Source organism: Lepidochelys kempii, chromosome 6, assembly GCF_965140285.1.
Source record: "Lepidochelys kempii isolate rLepKem1 chromosome 6, rLepKem1.hap1, whole genome shotgun sequence".
Lineage (NCBI taxonomy): Eukaryota > Metazoa > Chordata > Testudines > Cheloniidae > Lepidochelys > Lepidochelys kempii.
In genome coordinates this window covers 77,189,537-77,212,732 of record NC_136385.1, presented here as the reverse complement: position 1 = coordinate 77,212,732, position 23,196 = coordinate 77,189,537, and the positions used below count along the sequence as shown (strand labels likewise).

The window sequence follows — 23,196 nt, the reverse complement described above, 5'->3', positions numbered from 1 at the left end:
CCACCACTTCCGCCTGTAGTCTCCCCCACTCCAGCACTCCTGCCCAGGAAATGAGGTCGGGCACGGGGGCTTGCCCCAGCCCAGCCCCCCTCCCTGGCAATTCTGCCAGGGAGGGGGTCGGGGCATGGGGGCTTTACCCGCTCCGCTCGTCCAGCATTCCTACCGGGAAGTGGGTCAAGGCACGGGGGAGCACTGTCAGGTGCGGGGACTTCTCCTGCTTCATAGCGGGGCACCAGGCGGGTGGGTGAAGTGGGTCAAGTTGTGGGGGCATCCATTTTTCTGGGGGCCCCCAATTGGCCAGGGCCTCTGGGCATGGGTCCCATTGGCCAAGTGGCTAATCTGCCACTGTTTGAGATATTTATGGCCTGATTTTTCAGACTACTGAACATATGTTCAGCAGAGCTTGCATTGAGCTCAGCAGCAGTTGTGAGAGCTCAGCACTTCTGCAAATCAGACCAAGTGTGTCAAGTGAAATACACAGAAAATGATAAATTCAGTTGCCACTTGTGAAAATTTTGATTAACGTGATTTGCGCAGCATCACATAAGAACTGTGGCAGAGGCAGGGTTAGAAGGTAGTTGTCCAGAGTGGCACTCAACTGCATTAAAGATGGGTTTGTCTTCAATGTGGTTAGCTCAAGGTATAACTCAAGTGTTGCCCTTAACCCAAGGCTTGGTCTACACTTAAAGCTTATATCAGCATATCTATGTCTGCCAGGGGTGTGAAAAAAACACCCCCAATGACATAGCTATGCTGACAAAACCCTAGTGCAGACGCAGCTATAGCAACATAAGAGTGCCCTGTTGATCTACTAATGTCATGTGGAGAGGTGATGTTCCTACACTGGCAGAAAAGCTACTTCTATCAGCATATGCGGCAGCTACACTCTGAGACTATGCCGGCATAGGTATGCCGACATACACTCTGTAATGTAGACATAACTCAACTCCCATGCACTCACAAAAATCTTTAGCGCCAGTTAAATGGTGTTGTAAATTCTAGCTAGCTGGATACTGGCCTGTCCGAGATTATGGCAGGGGAACACCAACTAGTCATACACTAGAGATGCAGCCACAGCAGGGATGGAAAAAGAAAAGGAGTACTTGTGGCACCTTAGAGACTAACCAATTTATTTGAGCATGAGCTTTCGTGAGCTACAGCTCACTTCATCGGATGCATACTGTGGAAACTACAGAAGACATTATATACACACAGAGACCATGAAACAATACCTCCTCCCACCCCGCTCTCCTGCTGGTAATAGCTTATCTAAAGTGATCATGAAGTTGGGCCATTTCCAGCACAAATCCAGGTTTTCTCACCCTCCGCCCCCCCCCCCCCACAAACTCACTCTCCTGCTGGTAATAGCCCATCCAAAGTGACAACTCTCTTCACAACGTGCATGATAATCAAGGTGGGCCATTTCCTGCACAAATCCAGGTTCTCTCACCCACTCACCCCCCTCCAAAAACCACACACACAAACTCACTCTCCTGCTGGTAATAGCTTATCCAAAGTGACCATTCTCCCTACAATGTGCATGATAATCAAGGTGGGCCATTTCCTGCACAAATCCAGGTTTTCTCACCCCCCCACCCCCATACACACACAAACTCACTCTCCTGCTGGAGAATCTATGGCCCACAGGCTTAATCTGGCCAGCTGCTTCATTTCATCTGGCCCACAGCAAGTCTCCGCGCCAGGGGCTGGAAGCCCCGAGCCTCGGCAGCTCCAGCTCCCGGAAGCGACTGGCATGTCCCTGCCGCCACTACGAGCAGGGACGATCAAGGAAGATCTGTGTGCTGCCCCCAGCGCCAGCTCTGCAGCTCCCATTGGCCAGGAACCGTGGCCAATGGGAGCCACGGGTGCAGCGCCTGCGGGTGCGGGTGAGGGCACTGCACAGTGCCCCCGGCTCCTCTGCCTAGGGGCTGGACATGGTGGCTGCTTCTGAGAGCAGTGTGGAGTCAGGGCAGACAGGGAGCCTTCTTTAGCCCCGCTGCGCTGCTGACTGGGAGCCACCTGAGGTAAGCACCGCATGGCTGGAGCCCACACCCCAATCCCCTGCCCCAGCCCAGAGTCCCCTCCTGCACGCTAAGCCCTTCAGCCCCACCCCAGAGTCCACACCCCCAGCCAGAGTCCTCACCCCTTCCCACACCCCAACCCCCTGCCCCAGCCTGGAGCTCCCTCCTGTACCATGAACCTCTTATTTCTGGCCACAGCCTGGAGCCAAGGGGAAGCCCTGAGCCTCCACGCCGCCCCACGCAGGGCTCTTTGTGGCCCACAGCTGTTTTCTTTTCTGTGGCCCCGATAGAAAAAAGGTTCCCCACCCCTGAGCTACAGGCTACAGTTTGAGTTAGCCAAACTCATCAACTGCTAAGCCAATCACTCTGCTAATTCGTTCACTTCAGGCTGCTAGTGAAATCACTGTGTAGCTTGAGTGTTGTCTCCCAGGATGGAGCTAAGGATGTAATTTCCACTTCAGGTAGACATCCTCACACTGGCTCTGACCAAGCCAGCCTGCTAAAAATAGCAGTGTAGCCAGAGTGGTGGGAGGGGCCAGCTTCCCGGAATATGATCCCACTGGGGACACTAGGTGAGTATTATCATGGCTAGCCCCTCCCAACACTTGAGACACCATGGCTGTGCTCTATTTTTAGCACATTAGTTCAATCAGAGCTAGTGCAGGTACCTCTCCTGGACCTGGAACTTACATCTGCAGCTTGAAATGTAGATGTACCCTATAGCTAGGCTAACTTGAATGGAGTAACTCAGGCTACCCATTGCGGTGAAGAAAGGCCCTATGGCTGTCCTTTCTTTTTGTGTAGTCCCCATTCTCATTCACCACACACCTTCTTTAAGAACAGCCATACTGGGCCAGACCAAAGGTTCATCTAGCCCAGTATCCTGTCTTCCAACTGTGGCTAATGCCAGGTGCCCCAGAGGAAATGAACAGGTAATCATCAAGTGATCCATTCCCTGTAGCTCATTCCCAGTTTCTGGCAAACAGAGGCTAGGGATACTCAGAGCATGGTGTTCTATCCCTGAACATCCTGGCTAGTAGCCATTGATGGACCTATCCTTCATCAATGTATCTAGTTCTTTTTTGAATCATGTTATATCCCTTCTTTGTTGTCTCTTTTCCAAGCTGAAAAGTCCCAGTCTTTTTAATCTCTCCTCATACAGAAGCTATTCCATACCCCTGATCATTTCTGTGACTCTTCTATGTACCTTTTCCAATTCTAATATATCTTTTTTGAGATGGAGTAACCAGAACTGCACACTGTATTCAAGGTGTGGGCATACCATGGATTTATATAGAGGCAATATGATATTTTCTGTCTTCTTATCTATCCCTTTCTTAATGGTTCCTAACATTCTGTGAGCTTTTTTGATTGCCGCTGCAAGTTGAGTGGATGTTTTCAGAAAACTATCCACAATGACTCCAAGATCTCTTTCTTGAGTGGTAACAGCTAATATAGACCCCATCATTTTTTATGTATAGTTGAGATTATGTTTTCCAATATGCATTACTTTGCATTTATCAACAACTGAAAACAGGGTCTTACAGTGTTGGGGCAATCTTAACTATAGACAATGCTACCTGCATCATCTATAATAGTTCTATTGTTTTCAAGCTATGGTATTACTCTGTCATTAACTGTTCAGCTTCAGTTTTGACACAGATTTGTACCAGCATTTTTAACAAAATGTAGTTTAATAGCTATTTTTAAAGTGCACTTCTGGGCAATCACAGCACCTGGCAGGTAGTGATATTGTAAAACTTGATAATAAAGGCAGAATTAATTTAATCAACAGAAAAATATAGCATTCTCTTGGTGTCCAGCGTTCTAATGCCATTTCATACACCTGCGGTACTTACACTTTGAACATTCTGAATAAATGAACAGTCAGACATGAACTCTTCCCAGAATGTAAGGAGTTGAACGTTGCACTATGTCATTTGAAAGGTAATTTTCTCCTAGATTTGCAATAACATCTTGGATTTCAGCCACAGTCTCAGTATAAATGATCTCAATGCAGACAATATGCTGGAACACTAGCAATAAATTTGGGGCTTAGCACTGTGAATTCCCATTGACTTTAAATGCAATTTAGTTGGTTGAGTTACAGGATTGGACCCTAATGCTTTTTTCCATTCAATTGTGGAGGAGCTTTTTAGAAGTTTAATTAAACTTGAAACATTAGAGACTAAGGGTGAATGACAGCTTTAGAAAAGATATAGTAAAGGTTTCTTCAAGTGTAATCTTCTGTTTTCACATGTTCACAGGTTTCTCAAAAACTTATCATTTAAGGTTGGAACTTTCCATGCATTGTCTCAACCCAGAGATGAATGATGAGGGAAAGTCTGAGCTAAAACTCTTTGGCTATTTTTGAGTTATGATATATGGGAGAAAATAACTTTTGAAGCTGAAACAATGAAGCAATTTTTGGTTTGTTTTATATTTGCTCACCAATAACTCAATAAGAGCTGCACAAAAACCCTCCACACTTGGCATATGGCTGATAACTCTAATAAGACCTTGTATAGAATATGAAAAAATGTGTTTTTTTCAACTGAGTTAGTTTAATTGAGCTAGTTTAACTCGTTTGAAAATGCCATTTACCACCAATATAGACACAGTTGAACACCTTTAGTTTAATTTTAACAGGTGGAGTTCTAGTTTAGACTCCTACTTTAGGAAGAATCTTTTACCTTAATTTCAGGATGGACAAAATTTAAAAACCTCCGAAAGCTATAAGTCATTGCAAAATGAATTCCAAGCATGCTCTCTGTTCACATCTTAAATAGGGCTTGGTAGCCTTATTCTCCTCCATGCACATTCTCTCAGGGCATGTCTATGCTGCAAACGTAAGTTGACTTCAGTTAAGTCGACATCCAGCTGCCGCAGTAATTAAGTTGGTAGTGCGTGTCCACACCACACACTCCTTGTGTTGATGGAGTGCATCCTCACTAGCAACGCTTGCATCGATGCAGAGAGCAGTAGACTGTGGGTAGCTATCCCTCAGTGCAACTCGCCCCAGGGGGTTTTGGGAAGGGCTTGCAATGCCTCAAGGGGCCAAAACATTCTCACAGGGGGGGACTGAGAACATGGATTCTTGATGCAGTTTTTTCCCTCCCTCCCCTGATTTGAACTGCAACCCATAATATTTCTTGCCTTTTTTCAAAAGTCTGGCATAGTCGCGTGTACACCATATCCCAAGAAGCATGAACCCTGCTCAGTTGTGCACTGTTGTTGTGAGCATTACTAACACCATGCACCTTATCCTGCAGTACTTCAAGAGCTGTGAGAGGAGCCGCTGGGCAGAACATTGCAATGTCCTTGAAGCAGCCTTGGTGGAAGCCATAGAATGAAACAATTCTTGGCTGCTGCTGGCAGTCACGCAGCAGCTCAACATGGTAGGGTGCTGTTTCTGGTCCTGAGAAACAAGCACTGACTGGTAGGATCGCATTGTTTTGCAGTTATGGGATGACGATCAGTGGCTGCAGCATTTCGTATGCACAAGGCCACTTTTCAGGAACTGTGTGCGGAGCTCCGCCCAGCACTGTGACACTAAAATGAGACCTGCGCTGACAGTGGAGAAGAGAGCGGTGATTGCTGTGTGGAAGCTTGCAACGCCAGACTGCTACCGGTCAGTGGGGAATCAATTTGGAGTTGGTAAATCTACTGTGCGGGCTGTTGTGATCCAAGTATGCAGGGTCATTAATCAACTTCTGCTAAGAAAGGTTGGACTCTGGGCAATGTACAAGAAATACTGGATGGTTTTGCCACAGTGGGGTTCCCTTACTGTGTGAGGCGATAGATGGCACATATATCCCTATCTTGGCACCAGACCATCTTGCCAAAGAGAACATAAACAGAAAGGCATGCTTTTCAATGCTGTTGCAAGTACTGGTGGATCACTGAGAGTGTTTTACTGACATCAGTGTGGGAAGGTACAGGACGCGCACATCTTTAAGAACACGGGTCTGTTCAGAAAGCTGCAAGCAGGGATTTGATTTCTGGAATGCAAAATAACTCTTGGTGGTGTTGAAATGCCAATAGTGAGCCCGGGAGACCCAGCCTACCCCTTACTCCAATGGGTCATGAAACCGTACACCGGTTACCTGAACAGCAGCAAGGGTTGGTTCAACCCTCAGCAAGTGCAGAATGGTGGTTGAATGTGGCCATTTAAAGGGTCACTGGTGCAGTTTGCTTACTAGGTTACTCCTCAGTGAAAATAATATCCCCCTGGTTATAGCTGCCTGCTGTGTGCTTCATAATATCTGTGAGGGAAAGGGAGAGAAATTCCCACAGGGGTGGGGTGTGGAGGCGGATAGGCTGTCTGCCAATTTTGAGCAGCCAGATACCAGGGCTCTAAGAAGAGCTCAGCATGGAGTGCTGCGTCTCAAGGAGGCTTGGAAAACCCATTTCAGTAATGACCCACAATAATCTGCGCTGCTTCTCTGTATTGTGTCTTCCCATAGTGTGAACCTTGCTGTGACTGCTAGATTTTTGTCTCTAACATATCCCCTCTTTTTCCTGTTTCCTGCCCCTCCCCTTCCTTCCCTCCTCGTTTTAAATTAATAAAGATTATTTCATTCCTAAAACATGGACTTTTACTGTGCAAACATACTGAAACTTAAAGATCACAAATAGAATTTAACCTTGGACACACAGTAGAATAAAATCGGGAGGGGAAAAACACATTCATCTTCTCTTTAAAAGTACAGTGGCCTTGCCTGTCACATCATTATATGTGTGGCTTTTATTCTTAGGACCCTCCCCCTCGCCTGCTGGAAGGTTTGGGAGAGGGGGAGGGGGAATACAGTGATGCAGGAATGCTGTTGTGCAGGGGCTGCAGAGGGAGTGTAGCCTCAAGATGTTTCTGAAGGTCAACCAGATGTCTCGACGTGTCTGTTTGTTCCTTCAGAATCCCCAGCATCTCCTGCTGCGTGCCACGCTTACTCTCCTGGGCTGCTCTCCTGCTCGCGATGTCCATGTCCAGTTTTTCAGAGAGAGAAATCCTCCACGCTCTCTGCTCTGTGTCTGCTGTCGCAGAGCCGGTCACAATCTCCTTAAACGTGTCATCACACGTTCTCTTTCACCTTCGTCTTGTCTGGGAGAGCCTCTCCACTGGTGTGGAGGAAGAGCTGAAGGCCACTCTTTCAGCAGTAAGCCATGGAAAGCACAAAGCAACCACTGTCAGTGCAGAATCAGGGTCTAGTGCAGAGTTGCTGTTTAAAAATCACTCCCCTTATTTCACAGCAGAACATTTTCATTTACACAAAATATTCACTGAACCGCTTTGCTGTCCCAGCCATGGTGAGTATGGTCCTGGGGCATGGACACTGAACCGTCAGGAGCATTGGATGGGCAACTTGCAGCGGGACCAGAGATGGGCAGGGGGCCTCCCCTTTGTAACATGGACGTTGACTGGAGATCAGGGACCAGCATTGACCCTCACAAACTGCAAGCTTTGGCAGAGGCTACACCAGGGAGGTGGTTGCAGCAGCGAGTGGGCACCACAAATTTTCCCTCTCCGGTGCTGCTGGTGCTAGCCATCACACAAGGCTTGCAATTACTAAGGTCAGCGCCAACCCCTGCCACCCAAACTACGGCCGTGTTTTGGAAACCAGGAGTGAAGGAGCAGAAAAATCACAATGGGCGTGGGTGGGAGAGCACCGGCACTATTGTTTTTGGTCCAAGTAATTGAAATGAAAACTACCAGCATCTCCCCTAGGTGACTCTCGCTGATATCACTCTCCTGAGGGTAACAGAGGTGGCAAGGGAACAGATGCTGCAAGCGTCCGGGTACAGACTGGGTCCTTATGCTGCTATGCTGTGTACTGTGATGATGCCAGCTGAATTAATGCTGGAGTGGCGTGGGAAAGTGTCCTACCAAAGTGGAAGAAATAAGGCAGCCCTTCCCCAAAACTCTGCAACGGACTACAGAGTACCTCCACCTAAGTTTCCTGATGATCTCTGTGTAGGATTCCCAAGCCATTCCTGTGTACATAAACAGTCTTTTTCATGGGGCACCCACACAGGGAGGCAGATAGTCACTCTATCTCACCTTGTCAATTTTAATAAAAGGTAGAATATAAGAACATTTGACCCCCAAATATTACTTGAAATTGCATACTCACCAGAGGTTCCTTCCCCAGCATCACACTCGGTCATGATGCTGTCCTGCGACCCTCTGGACGGCTCTGGGGCTACAAACAGTTCCTGGCTCTCTGGGAGAATGGATCACCCACTCACCTGTCTCCCATTCTCCTCCTCTTCCTTGTCCACAACCTCCTTCTCAGTGTTGCCTGCGCTGGCCTGGGACTCCGACTCCTCAGAGGTATCCATGCTACTCTCGGGGGACATTGTGGGGTCGCCCATGAGAATCGCATGCAGCTCCTCGTAGATGTGTACGTTTCTATGCCTGCACAGCCTCTTCTCCCCACAGACCAAGAAGATCCACTACCTCCTGTGTGTTCCAGGCTAGAGCGCGTTTGGAACGCGGAGCCACCATGATCGGCTGAGCAGGTGAGTGCTCCACACTGAAAAAACAGGAAATGGAAATTCCAAAGTTTCTAGTCCTTGAGCAGGGGAAAGGCTTTTTCCTATGTACCTGGCTGCTGTGCAGAAGATTGAAAACGTTTACCAGTGTGGTCTCAGCGGAGCATTGTGGAACACCTCCTGGAGGTCAGTTAAGTCGACGTAAGTAACATGGTGTCTACACTGCCTCTATGTCAACCTAACAGCATCCAATTAAGTGCTACTCCTCTCGCAGAGGAGGAGAAATTAAGTTGATGTAGTAGGTGTGTTACGTCGGCCGAAGGGACCTGGTAGTGTAGACACATTCATTATGAGGTCAACGTAAGGCAGCTTATGTCGACCTAACTGTGTAGTGTAGACCAGGCCTCAGCCTGGCCTGGCCAGAAGCTGCTACTGCTCAGACAATGTTTATGAAAGTGAGTGTAAATGTTTCATTGAAAAACAGCAGCATCTTCAAAAACAGCAATAAGCTTTCTCCTCAGGGAAACTGAATTATAATTTATCTATTAAATTAGGGATGGCATTGCCAGTTTCTCCATTCTGCCCTGCCTCTAAATCTAGAAGTACCTGGCCCAATTTTGTCCTCACATGCATAGGAAAACACCAATAAATTTGGGTCCATATAGTGAGAACATCTTGTTATCTCTCCTTGGCTAAGACTGTTGATGAGGCTGCTAATTGTGTCAATGGTTTCTGCAAAGTAGAAACGTGCTCTAGAAAATGATGAACTGGGAAATCAGATCATCATTTTTTCAGGGCGGAGACCCTATCTTGTTATGGTTTTGTGCTGTATCTAGGACAATGCGGCCAGGTAAGTAAGAGTTGCTGTTCTTACACTGGTTTCAGAGTGGTAGCTGTGTTAGTCTTACATTGTCGCTTTTCTAACAACTGCACCTTGAGTCAAGTGCCATAACAAGATGAGTTTTTAAGAACACACTTACTAAAGGCAAGTGTTATCGTATTTAAGGTAGATTAATTAAAAAGCCCCATGACTTTGATAATATCACTGTGTCACACTGTATCTTAGGCTGCACTGTGACTCTTTGTGCCTTTTCCAGGTACCCTTTATACCAACATTTCAAATTGTAAATTTTCATAAGGGGTAGCAATTAAACCTTCTTTTATGGTGACACCTTCCAACAAAATAAAAATTCTTCGCTAAACAATGTTTTTGTAGTTAAGAATGTTGGGAAAACATTTTCTTAAAGCCAGATTCAATAAATACCATTCAAAAATTATGTCCAGCTCCTGAAACAGAGAGCCTGTACAAATACAGTGTGGGAAATATTCAGTCTTCCATTGCTTCTTAAATACAGAAGCCCAAAAGTATTTCCTAGTGAAACAGTCCCTAGTATGTTTCATCTAATATTATTCTGTGTAGAAATATCAAATTGATTTCATTTTTCTTTTTTTTTAGCTCTTCACTGCCCTCTCCAGGTAATACTTTATTTGCTGTTTAAAAAAATATACACAAAAATATGTCATTCGTTACATTAACAAAGAAATCTTGTGCTTTACAAATCGTGTGCAAACACTTTCATGTTTAGTATGCACTCTCTGATTTACTAATTATTTACACCTCAACCTTCCATGACCAGAAATGACTCTTGTACATTAAAAACTCAACTCCAAAAGAGGGCAAACCCAACATGATAAAGGTTTGAGACTTGGAGTGAAATTAATATTTATCTGTAGTAGCACCTCTAGTGTGCTATGTGCTTTCCAAATAGAAAAGACAACACAGTCCTTGCCCAGAGAAGTTCACAATCTAATTACAAACTCAGAGAGGATGTGCAGGAAGGATCCAACAAATAAAAATCTACATATAATAAAATAGACAGATATATTGATTTTCAAAAGGGTGCCTTAATTTTTGTATGCTCAGTGTGATACACCTTAAAGGGGTCTGATTTTCAGAAAGTTTTGAGAACCCACCCTCTGAAAATCAGCTCCCCTTAAGGTATCTCAAGTTGGGCACTCAACCACTAGTCACTTTTAAAAATCTTGGCGTATAAACTATTCCCAATCAGAAAGTTTCCTATAGTCATCATGGCAGAGAGGGTCTTCAAGAACCTGAATGTGGAGAGGGTAAGGGCCTTTCAGAAGAGCTCCAGAAGAGTGAAAAAATATGTATTATTTTTTCAAAAACTAAGTCAGACGGCAGCAGTAGCTTAGATAGCAGCGTCGTGTGGGCTTAGTCACCATCTACAGTTGTATTTAGTGTTCAAATTCAGAGTGAATTCAATCCTTCCAAAGCTTAATAAAAAAATTTTGGGACAAGTTTACAAGACATAGTCACTGTTTGTGGCCACACCTGTATGTACATACTTGTGTTAGCATGAGTAAATGGCCATTAGCATGTTCAAATGGGTGCATATGTGCATAATTAAAGGCCTGGTCAATTTAAGCCTTCAGTATGTAAACATTAGACATACGTACCAATCTATTATAAATCTTTACCGTAAAAGTTGGTTTGTCCATTTAAGTGAGTGAAATTGGGGTATACTAATTATGGGAAATAGGTGGTTTATTGCCTACTTATTTATACACTTCAGAGACCGGTTAAACAATAATGTGAGTGCAGAACTGGGCTATGAGCAGAGGACCTACAACCACCTGTCCCATTACAAACGATAATGCAAGGTCACTGCACCAGATGGTGACCACACAACAATCTAAATTAGTGTGCTTCCCCTTTCTCATTTGATTTACATTAACCCTCTCAAGAAAAATAGATTGAACATGAGGAACAAATAAGCCCTTTTAGTCAAAGTCTAAATTACAGTGCATCCAGGTATTTAACTTATTTTTCAAGATGTGATCTGTACCATATGCCCCTAGAGCATTTTGCAGAAGAAGAATGTGAGTTACAGAATAGTAATTTGAAATAAATTATTTATGGAGATGATCTGAGATGGTATATCAAGCTCCAGGGTCTTACAGTGGTGTTGATCACCAGAGTAGCTGAGCTTCTCTGTCTTGGAGTAAAGAAGGGGCCCTGTCCCAGATCCACAAGGAGACCTGATTTTGAGAAAGTGCTGAGAACCCACCCTCTGAAAATCAGCCCCTTTTAAGTGGCAACGCTGAGTGTAGTAATGTCTAACTTTTAGGTGGCTAGGCAAACAGTGGAATTCACAAACCCTGGGTTAAGGCTATGCTCCCTATGTGATGCATGGGGAGAGAGATGCCTGAGAATGGGATCCATGAAAGCCAGCTTGCCAGATGGGGAGCTGCCCAAGCTAGGGTGACCAGATGTCCCGATTTTATAGGGAGAGTCCCGATATTTGGGGCTTTGTCTTGTATAGGCACCTATTGCCCCCCACCTCTTGTCCTGATTTTTCACACTTGCTATCTGGTCAATCTCGCCTAAGCTAGCCAATGACTAACACCAATGAGGGGGGTAGGTGTAAGTTTGGCACCTAAATTCAGGCTGGAAGGAGGCACCTGTCTTTTCTTGCAATCCACAGCTGGGAACCCCTCTCCCGGAATCAGGCACCTAAACCATTTCTTGCAAAAGCAGCAGCGGTGCACACCCAACTCCATGCAAGATGGGAAGAGGAGGTGGAGGTGGAGGTCTCCTTTATAATTTTTAGCCCAGTAGTTAAAACACTCACCTGGTGTGTAGGACACCCTGGTTTAATTCTCCCTTCTGCCTCATGAGAGGGAATGTGAACTGAGGTCCCCCACCTCTCTCTCTCTCTCTCTCTCTCTTTGACCCAATGCATATTTATTTATTTAACTCTATACAAAGTGAATCAGATTCAACAGAAGAGATTGAGCCCGACATCAGAATATCCTATAGTCCAGCAGCTAGGACACTCACCTGAGCAGTAGGAGATCCCTGTTTAAATCCCTTTTCCTCATCAGGCAGAAGGGGGAGTTGAACTAGGTTGTCCGAATCCTGGGTGAGTACCCTAACCACTGGGCTAAAGGTTAAAAGGGAGGCCGCCTTTCTCCCAGTCCATTGCGTGTGTGGATAGGCGTGTTCTAGATGGGGCCCTGCAGGCAACACAGGCAGGGCAATGGCTATTTTCTCCACCTGGTTTCAGGATCAGGCTGGTGTTAAAGGGGAAATAGGCATCTGGATGCCTGCCTGAGGCAGCCATGCACATGCCCAGAGGCAGAAACGTAGGCACCTAGGAAACTTTTACAGGAAAAATTAGATGCCTAACTAGTTTAGGCATCTCCAGGGACAGCACCAGCTGAGCAGGGATTTTGTGCATCACAGTGGTGCCAAAATCCCCAATGGGACTTTGTGGATCTGGGCTTCTCTCACTCAACAGTGACCCAAACAAAGCACAATGTCCTCAGGCACTGAAGTAATACAGAACAGCTAGTAACTTGACACATTGGACATCAAGTGTGTTAGAACTGAAGTGGGAAGGATTAAAGAGGGGATTCTCAGGGCTTTGTAAGAAACACCAAGGACTGCCAAAGAGAATATTACACAGTATTTACTAAAAAAAGAGGAGTACTTGTGGCACCTTAGAGACTAACCAGTTTATTTAAGCATAAGCTTTCGTGAGCTACAGCTCACTTCATCGGATGCATTCCTTTTCTTTTTGTGAATACAGACTAACACGGCTGCTACTCTGAAACAGTATTTACTAATTCACTAAATCTTAGGTTTGCTTTTGCTGTATTTTATAATCTTTTTCTATAAAGTTGCTGTTTGTAAGAGTTGCTGGTAAACAGTTGCCAAGACATTAGCATTTATTTCTACTTCAGAATCTGCTACTAATTCTTAATGAAAAGATAATATTCACTATTCTTATACTGCATCCAAGTAATGTCATGTTGTTTTAGGCAGACAAAGAATGCATATTAAAGGTATTATTTTAATGCACTTTGAGCAAGAACACAGTAACCTCGAACTGTGGCTTCAAAAGAATACTTTAATAGAGAACATATTAATTAAGTACAAACAATGGCTGGTATAAAAGTGTCAAGAGTGAAATAAAAGATCTTTCTCTCAATCCTTAGTACAGTAATAGGCATATCAGGTCAGTTTACACTGGAATGTCAGATCACTGCATATTAAGGTAATTCTGTACAGATCCTTTTCCTTGAGGTCACTGCTAAGTAGCATACTTCTCAATGGAGCCTAGTTTAGAATGTACAAACATTGTTCACTTTATGATCAAATTTACCAACTTCCCACACAACCAAGATGTCGTCATGCTTTTAATCACTGACATTTATTAAAAATGGGCCCAAGCTGCAAAGTTTGGATCTGAGTCCCAAACTGAATCCAGACCTAAAATACCCCAAAGTGCAGAGTTGTTTGGACTCTGGATTTATTTCAGGCTCATCACTAAATTATTGAATTAGAAATGCTGAATCTTGTAAAGGAGGTGATGCATAATTTTATCCATGATAAAAGAAGTAAAAGACATCGTTTCAAGCTTCCTCTCCCGCTGTGTGTCATTCGTGTATTATGAAGGCTAGTGTCATGTTTTGGAGCCTTAGCAAGCTGAGAGCCATGACAGCTAGTTTAGGCCCAGACTCTTATATCCATTAGAATATTTATAAGCTGGTGAGAAAGGCTTACAGTAGTTAAATATAATAAGACTCAGGGCTTGGCTATACTTGCAGATGTAGAGAGCTGGGAGTTAAACCAGCCTTTGGAGACCGCAGCAGGGAAAACGCTGCCGTGTGTTTACACTGTCAGCTGCAAGCACAGTGGCGTGGCCACGTTAGCAGCTCTTGCAACGCCACAAAGAGCAGTGCATTGTGGTAGCTATCTTAGTGTTCAGGTGGCTGCAACGTGCTTTTCAAAGTGGGGGGGGTGGAGTGTGACAGGGAGTGTGTTGTGTGTATGTAGGGGGAGAGAGTGGGTTTTTGGGGTGCTGACAGTGTGTCAGCATGCTGTCTTGTAAGTTCAGACAGCAGCAGACCCTCCCCATCCCTCTCACACACACTCACAACAGCAGCATTCCACAGTAATGGCTTGCTTTGTCCCAGAGCAGATAAGCATGCCGGCTCTCAGAAATGGAGCTTTGAAAGGTGATATCTGCATGCCTGCAGCCAAGTTCAAAACAATGACCAGAGTGGCCACTTGACTTCAGGGCATTATGGGATGTTTCCGGAGGCCAATCACAACACAGTAATGCAACACGTCATCCACACTGACGCCCGGGCATTTCAGCCAGGGCGCAGCAGCGTTATGCTTCTTGTGGAGGTAGATTACCAGGAGCACTCCAGCTGCAGAGTCCAGGCGCTCTAAGTGCCTTGCCAGTGTGGACACCTCAGGAGTTAGGGTGCCCAGGGCTGCTTTAATGCGCTCTAACTTGCAAGCCCTTTTTTTGGAGGTGTTTTGGTTAAGGAAAACTATCTTCAGTGTAATTATACAGGGTAGGATTTCAAAAGAAGGGGCCCGTTGGGTGCTTAACTCCCTTAAATTCTTTTGAAATCCCAGCTGAGAAAAAGCATAGCCATATGTGGTTTTTGACGTGGAATCTGTAGCAGACTTATCTGTTGCTATTTGATTGTGTTCTTAACCCACCCCTACTAGGGCCTGATTTTTAAACCAGGGCAAATTTGTGCCTATAGTTAGTTGAAACTGTAACTAAGGTCATGTTTACACTACCCCTTATGTCAGCAAAACTTATGTGGCTCAGGGATATGAGTATTCCACCCCGTGAGCGACATCAGATACGCCTGCAGAAGTCCTAGTGTGCATAGCGCTCTGTACTGGTGCAGCTCTGCTGCTGCAGCACAGTACATGTAGACATGCCCTTAGGGTGAGTACAAATGCTTTTATTTAGATGTATATCCCATTGTGCTTGTAAATCAGGTACTTAAACATCTAAAGGCTAGTTCACAGCAGCAATTAGTTATGCCAGCAATACTGGCGTATGATTGGAGACTGCTTTAAAAACTTGGCCCTATACTATGCCCTGTATAATGCTACATCATCTCCCCTCTTTAATTATGCACCTTATTACTTCTTCATTATCCATATTATTGCTGTAGAGATATTCTGTAATTAAGAATCAATCCAAAATGGAAACAACTCCTTTGAAGACTGACTTCCTAATAAACTTTCAAAATTATGATGTTTGGTTTTGGATTTATTTTTTTAAGGTTGCTCAATATATTAGCCTGAGAACTAGCAGCTCAGAGTTTACCCAAAGAAACATGCTAATAATACTTGAATCTCACCATATCAGTGAAGGAAGATTAAATTTTAACTTTAAAAAAATCCATAAAAGCAGCCAGCCTTGCAAAGCACTTACAGAACAACAGCTCTTGCCTTGTTAACTTACTGGATGTGACCTGAATTAAACAGAATCAGCCTCTGTAAGATACCTTTTGTGCTCAGAAAACAGTAAGTGGCATTGTCTAATCTTGAACAGCAAAAGTGACAGGATACATATTTCCACAGTTTAAAAAAAAAAAGTTTTAAACGATGGGCCTGATTCTCACGTACAGTTTAGCCCCTTTACACTGTCATAACCAGCAGCGTGGGAGAGCTCCAAACCTCCCACGGTTCCAGAGAAGCATTGTGCTGGATCTGACTGGGGGCGGGGCAGAGGGTAGAAATTCCATTCCCTTCTGCATCCTAGTCCCAGGGGCACATTTCCAATTAGGAAACAAGAAAGATAAACCTTCATGGAGACAGCCAATACCCGGATGCAAAATGACTCAACTCTGTGATCAAATTTGAATGGAGTTCCCACTGATAAAATGGGAATTTAATTTCCTTTCATTTGTTTTGTACATTTGGGTTTTAGCAAAGAAACTTTGGCATGAATTCACTTCAAGCTCACATGACCAAAGGCAGAGTAAACATTTATCTTTAGTAAAGGCAGCCAATCAACTTGATATCTCGTTAATTTCCAAAAATTAATTAAAAGTAGTGTCAGATACTACAACTGCCCTTGAGTCTCCCTGTATGCAGTGTAGTTGTAGCCGTATTGGTCCCAGGATATTAGAGAGACAACGTGGTGAAGTAATGTCTTTTATTGGATCAACTTCTGCAATTTCTTTGTATTTTTGTACATCACATTTTCCAATTTATTTTTTTAAATGTTAATTTCTTCCCTATGGTATGTGAAAGACCCACCTAAACAGTAGAAACCTACTGACTAAAAATGGAAAACTCTGCAACCAACATACACAAAGTGCTGTTGAATACATAAAGTAAACAAACTGAAAAATATAGTGAGACACTTTACACGCTAATGTCTGTCAGTGATAGGTTAAAGGTATTGAGACAGAAGTGCAGTTTTAAGTTGAATGTTTTTTTTTCATAGAGGTTGTTTAGCAGCTGGGCTTATTTTAATTGAAAAAAGGAGAAAAAATATTGATAATGACAAAGTAGGGCCCTTATCCTGTAGACATTAATACATTAAGCCTTGTGTGCATCTTTCTATTTGGGCTGAGCACTTTCCCCTCTTTTGAAAACTGAGCTGGAGAGAGTGAGAAGGAAGACCATAATTTCTATTTTTCAAATAAACAGCAGGTGGGAACTGACTTGGCAAGGATGACATTTAATTGGAAAGAGGCAACTGCCCAGTCTCTACATAAACATGTGCTCTTTGCTTTCTGGAGTGTGTAAACCCTGGAGCCGCTGACAATGAAAAATCTTTACACCAAACGCTTGAACTTGGTTTAATTTATGTTGGAGTGTGACACTCCACTGCAGCAGATACAGGGAAATTTCAGAATGACTTCTTCGGAGAATGAGCAGAAGAGGCTTGTGAAGTTCTCTGCATCAGATATGCTTGATCTCAGTTACTGCTACCAGTAGTAGAAACTGTTAGCAACTAGTGTTTGTTCTGCAATTAGCTTCTGGTTTTTCAAGCAGGAAGTCAGCTTTAAGAGTGGTGGTTTTTCTGCAGCTAACATAGCTAAGGTTTGATCTTTGCAGGTTTTTAAACAGATATTTTGATGCAGTCAATGGATAGTTCTGTAGCTCTGGAGCTAGCTGAAAATATCTCATAAAGCAGCTGAAGAATTTAATAAAATATGGTACCTGTTTAGGAAGAACTCTTCTACAAAAGCATGTATGCATCATGCTGTATTCAAATGTCTTGAAAGCCTATAAATTTGTCAAAGGTTGAACCAAACGGATAGAATCAGTACACACTGGTTTTACTTAGCTCAGCCAGGCTCCCAATTTTTGTCTGTATGGCAGACAAAAGGGGACCCTGTTTACAGATGGTGGGATTTCGGCCCTCTACAGGAAAACTTGATTAGGTTAAAATAAAACCTATCTAGTCCACAAAGAGGAAGGATTGTCGTGTGGTTAAGGCACAGAACTGGACTGATGAGACCATATTTCTGTTCCTGACTCTAGAGAGACTTCCCATTTGGGTTTGGACAAACCACAATCACCCTCTGTTTCTACTAGAAATGGCTCCTCTTCATGTCTTTGTCAAAACTGCCATACAAATTACAATTGTATAGAACAGCCTTTATTTATCTGGATTTATTCCTTTACCCCTTGTTTTTTTAAGGAACAAAGGACAGGAAGACATTTTCGTGGTAGACTCAAGCTTCACAAGACACTGTGACAATTAAAGAGTTGATTAAAATTTGATGCAGAGTGGGAAGCCTAGAATGATGTGTAGAACTTTCACTTTGACAACCTTTTGGTGAAGACGTGTCACAACAAATAAGAAGAACCAGCTTGAGCCTCTAGGAAACAATGTATCATCAGCCATCAAGTAGAAGGCAGGTAATTCTCCACAGATATATTCTTACTTGAATCTGATCATAACTGATGGACAAACATGAGAGCGAGAAATAGAAAAAAATTGGTCTTTCCTAAGGAAGCATGAAGGGAAATGCCATGTGCTGTTTTGAGGAACAAATTACTAGTGTGTTAAAGCCAAATGATAAATTAGACCCCATTTATAAAGAGCAATGCTGTAGGAGTGAGTCCACTACAGAAATTTCAAGAATGGTGATGGATAGAGATTTCAAATACGAAAAGCAGCATCAGAAAAATGGCAGATGATAAGGTCAAAGTGGGAAATTCATCAGTATAACCATAGACTCTTATTTACCCCAAAAGAAGCCATCTCAAAAAAAGTATTTGATTTTTCTGTTATGAATTGCTGTCTTTTCTTGTCTGCCTTAGATGGCTTCAAAATAAATTGTTACTTCTCAATGGGAATTTCCTTTTAAAATAATTGAAAAAGGTTTATACTACCGGATAAACAGCTTATTAAAGCCGTAATCCAATAAACACTTAAACATGTGCTTAACTTTACTGCCTTGAGTACTCCCACTGATGTCAATAAAATAATTCACAGTCATAAAATTAATCATGTGCACAAGAATTTGAAGACTTGGGGTCTTACGCTGTAGGATCTTCAAGACAGGGACCACCTCTTACTATATGTATATTCAGCATCTAGCCCAATGGGACCCTTCTACTATTTGTAATGATATTAAATAATTACTGTAATACAAACTATAAATGTGTCCCTATTATATTCAACTAAAATCATGCTACCCTTCTAATGTGAAGTGAAGTACAGTAAAAGCTTTTTTATCTGGCATGTTGGGAGAATGGGGGGTGCTGGTAAGTGAATTTGGGTGTGGAGTGGGGGTTGGGGTACAGGAGGGGATGTGGGGCATGGGCTCTGGGAGAGAGTTTGGGTGCGGGAGGGGGCTCAGGGCAAGGCATTGGGGCATAGAAGGGGATTCAGGGTACTGGATCCAGGTGGTGCTCACCTCGGGCGGCTCCTCGCTAGTGGCGCCCTGTCCCTGCTGCCCCTAGGCAGAGGGATATGGAATCACAGTGAACTATAAAATAATCATCTATAGATCTCAAACCACTTTAATAAAGACGGTGTCTTCTAATCCTGGGGAGATTAAATTACTTGCCCAAAGTCACACAGCACGACAATGGCAGACCTAGGAATAGAACCCAGGTCTCCCAGTCCCCTGCACTGCTCACGAGAGCACCAAAAACGCAAAGCTCAGCCCTTGCTGATTGTAGGGAATAGTGAGAGAGAAATGAGCTTGTATGTAAATTCAAAATGTTGAGAAACGCTCAGATACTACAAAGAGGGGTGCCATATAGAACACAGGTAGATAAGAGGACACTTGACTCTAGACCCATGCATCAGTAGCAAACCACTGATTGCATGAATGTCTTCCTGCGTGGGGTGAGCCTGAGCGGCTGTAGCAGCACCATGACCATTCACCTGCTCATTTTGTTTCCTCTAGCCCTCCTACAAATAAAAGTTTACAGTGGCTCTCAACCTATTTCTGCTCCAGTTCAGCTGGAGACGGATGGGGGAGTACCAGGAAACAATGAGACAATACTCACCAGAATAATAGGCAGTGGTTTTAGCACAAAAAGAGCATAACTGTTGTCCGGTTATCAAGTTTCCAATATGATTACAAGTCCTAATGTGGCAATGGCCTATAAAACCATTAATCTGCCATAAAACAAAAGCCTTATATATTACACTCATATGCTTTGGGACTACTCAAGCTTTTTGATTTTTTTCTAAGAACCAAAGGATGCTCATTATGTAGTCAGTTTTAAGATTAATTTCTTGCATAAAAAAGGTTTTTAAGTCCTCATCAGGAAAATAACTTGAAATCTTAATATCTTCCATTGACAACCACATTTGAAGAGCAATTTTGTAGCATAATGATCCCTTATTGCATAATTTGGACAGGCTTTTGTTCTCATTGTAATTTTCTATATGCAGCTCACTTTCCCATCTCCCCTTCCCACGCCGATTGAAAGGAAGAAACCCAGTCTTTGAATATTCCTATTTTGCTGCAGAAGAGCTACAATAGTGTGTTAAACTGAAAGGCACAAATAGGAGAGGTGGATGTGAGCTCACAGCAAGATTTGGATCCGGATTTGGACTTTGCCAGAACTCAGGAGGGTTTAAAGCTGATGTTACAGGTCAACCTCATCTCTTACAGATAGTGCACCTACAACAATTCTGGGGTAACCAGAACAAGGCCATCTTCTTTTCTTCGGTATTGTGACGTCTTTGGAAATAGAATAGAATTTGGAAACTAGAGATGCTGAACTCGCTCTCCTGAATTTTTAGCCACTACATTCTTAATTCTGCTTGTGCCTGCTTGTGTGCAACACTAATCACTGCACCAGCACGCTGAGTATGACCCGCCAGGGTGCGGGGTAGGAGAAATGAGGAGGGAATTCCTCAGTTGCATGCTTCTAGTATATAGGACAATGGCATTGAATACTGCCATCACTTTCCATAGGTCGTGGTGATTTTAGTTGATCTCTCATTCCTGTTTTCAGAGAGGAGAGAGGTAAATAATGGTGTCTTTCAGGGGTCTGTCCTGGGCCCAGTCCTATTCAACATATTCATAAATGATCTGGAAAAAGGGATAAACATTTTCAGATTATACAAAACTACTCAAGATAGTTAAGTACCAGGCAGACTGCGAAGAGCTACAAAAGAATCTCTCAAAACAGGGTGACTGGGCAACAAAATGGCAGATGAAATTTAATGTTGATCAATGCAAAGTAATGTACATTGGAAAACAATCCCAACTATACATATAAAATGATGGGGTCTAAATTAGCTGTTACCACTCAAGAAAGAGATCTTGGAATCATTGTGGATAGTTCCCCAAAAACATCCACTCAATATGCAGCAGCAGTCAAAAAAGCAAACAGAATGTTGGGAGTCATTAAGAAAGGGATAGATAATAAGACAGAAAATATCATATTGCCTCTACATAAATCCATGGTACGCCCACATCTTGAATACTGCGTGCAGATGTGGTCGCCCTATCTCAAAAAAGATATTTTGGAATTGGAAAAAGGTTCAGAAAAGGGCAACAAAAATTATTAGGGGTATGGAACAGCAGCCATATGAGGAGATATTAATAAGACTGGGACTTTTCAGCTTGGAAAAGAGCCGACTAAAGGGGGGATCTGATTGAAGTTTATAAAATCATGACAGGTGTGGAGAAAGTAAATAAGGAAGTGTTATTTACTCCTTCTCATAACACAAGAACTAGGGGTCACCAAATGAAATCAATAGGCAATAGATTTAAAACAAACAAAAGGGAGTGTTTTGTCACACAACACACAGTCAACCTGTGGAACTCCTTGCCAGAGTATGTTGTGAAGGTCAAGACTATAACAGGGTTCAAAAAAGAACTAGATAAATTCATGGAGGATAGGTCCATCAGTGGCTATTAGCCAGGCTGGACAGGGATGGTGTCCCTAGCCTCTGTTTCCCAGAAACTGGGAATGGGCAACGGGATGGATCACTTGATGATCACCTGTTCTGTTCATTCCCTTTGGGGCACCTGGTATTGGGCACTGTTGGAAGACAGGATACTGGGCTAGACGGATTTTGGTCTGACCCAGTATGGCCATTCTTATGGTATTATGAGGGTAACAAAAGCAGAGAGAACACTGCCTTTGAGCCCAAGGCTGCTGGTATCCCGAAGCCACCCAGGCCCATATGCTGCTAGCCTGTGTGCTGCAATGGTGCCTACTGAAGTTATCGCTGAGTGGCGCGGGAAAGCATCTTACTGCGGTGGAAGAAATAAGGCTGCCCTCCCTAGAAACCTTTGGCAGAGGATTGCAGAGTACCTCCATGGAAGTTTCATTGATCTCAGGCAGATTCAAGGGACCTTCTTGTGTACATAAGCAAACTGCTCCACATGGCACCTCCTCCCTAACTCTAGAGGGGAATGAAAAGCAGATAGCGGCTCTACCTCTCTTGGTTGTACCGCTGCCTCTTCTAGCACAAGTAAATTAATTTAAAAGTCAAGATTCTGTCCTGCTACTTTGCAGGGGGACAATCTTGTGGGAGACAAATTTATCTACATGCTTACCTGAGGTTCCTTCTCTTGCATTGGGCTCAAGTGGCTGGACTGTGGTGGAGTCAAAAAAAGGTCCTTGTTCACTGCGAAGCTAGATCCTGTCATTGCCTGTCCCCTATATCCTCCTCCTTCCTCGTCCACCACTTCCGCCTACTTGGTGTTCACGACAGGGGCTTCTGATTCAAGCTCCTCAGAGGTATCCATGGTGCTGTCGGGGATGGTGGGGTCTCCGCTGAGGATGGCATGAAGCTCTTAGTAAAAGTGGTAGGTCTGCAGCTTGGCAATGGATCAGTTGTTGGCCTTCCGATATGCCTGATGCAGCTCCTTGACTTTCATGAGGCACTGCTGCTGGTCCCTGTCATAGCCCTTCTCCTGCATTCCCTGAGCAATCTGCTTGCAGATGTTGATGTTTCTACAGCTGATTCAGAGCTATACTTGCACCGCCTTTTTTCTCCACAGACCCAAGAGATCCAGTATCTTTTGTCTACCCCAGGCAGGAGCATGTCTGGAGTGTGTAGCTGGCATGGTCAGCTGGACAGTTGTGCTCACCAAGCCAGACAATCAGGAAAAGGAATTTCAAACATTCGTGGGACATTTGGGTGGGGGGTTGGTTGGGCTTCCAAGTCTCTGTGACCCCTGGGCAGTGGAGTTCACAATGGTGACCAGAGCAATCAAAGTAGGGCATAGTGGGACAGCTGCTGGAGAACAGTTAGTTATGTCAACCCTAACACAGTGTCTACATTTGTGCCGCAGTGATCGAAGTACCTTGACTATGACACTACACCACTTGGGGAGGTAGTATTACTATGTCAGCACAATGGGGCACTTACAACGGTGGGAGACAAATTTAAAT

At 43.8% G+C, this 23,196-nt stretch overlaps 1 protein-coding gene across 6 annotated transcripts in view; it reads left to right on the top strand.

Moving 5' to 3' along the window:
- The window catches only part of LOC140913113 (uncharacterized), a 54,731-nt gene extending 35,749 nt beyond the window's left edge, over positions 1-18,982 (top strand). For 2 of the 6 annotated variants that reach the window (XR_012159477.2, XR_012159478.1), the window contains exons 3-5: positions 5,294-5,652; positions 8,168-8,537; positions 18,014-18,982. Coding sequence is in view for 2 of the 6 variants with exons in the window: in XM_073348856.1 (XP_073204957.1) it covers positions 5,483-5,652; positions 8,168-8,525 (528 nt within the window). In the remaining 4 variants the exon portion in view is untranslated. Of the gene's footprint in view, positions 1-5,293; positions 5,653-8,167; positions 8,538-9,966; positions 9,987-18,013 lie in introns of all 6 variants that reach the window. The other 4 variants (XR_012159481.1, XM_073348855.1, XM_073348856.1 and 1 more) reach the window with 3 other exon arrangements.
- Positions 18,983-23,196: the final 4,214 nt, after the last annotated feature.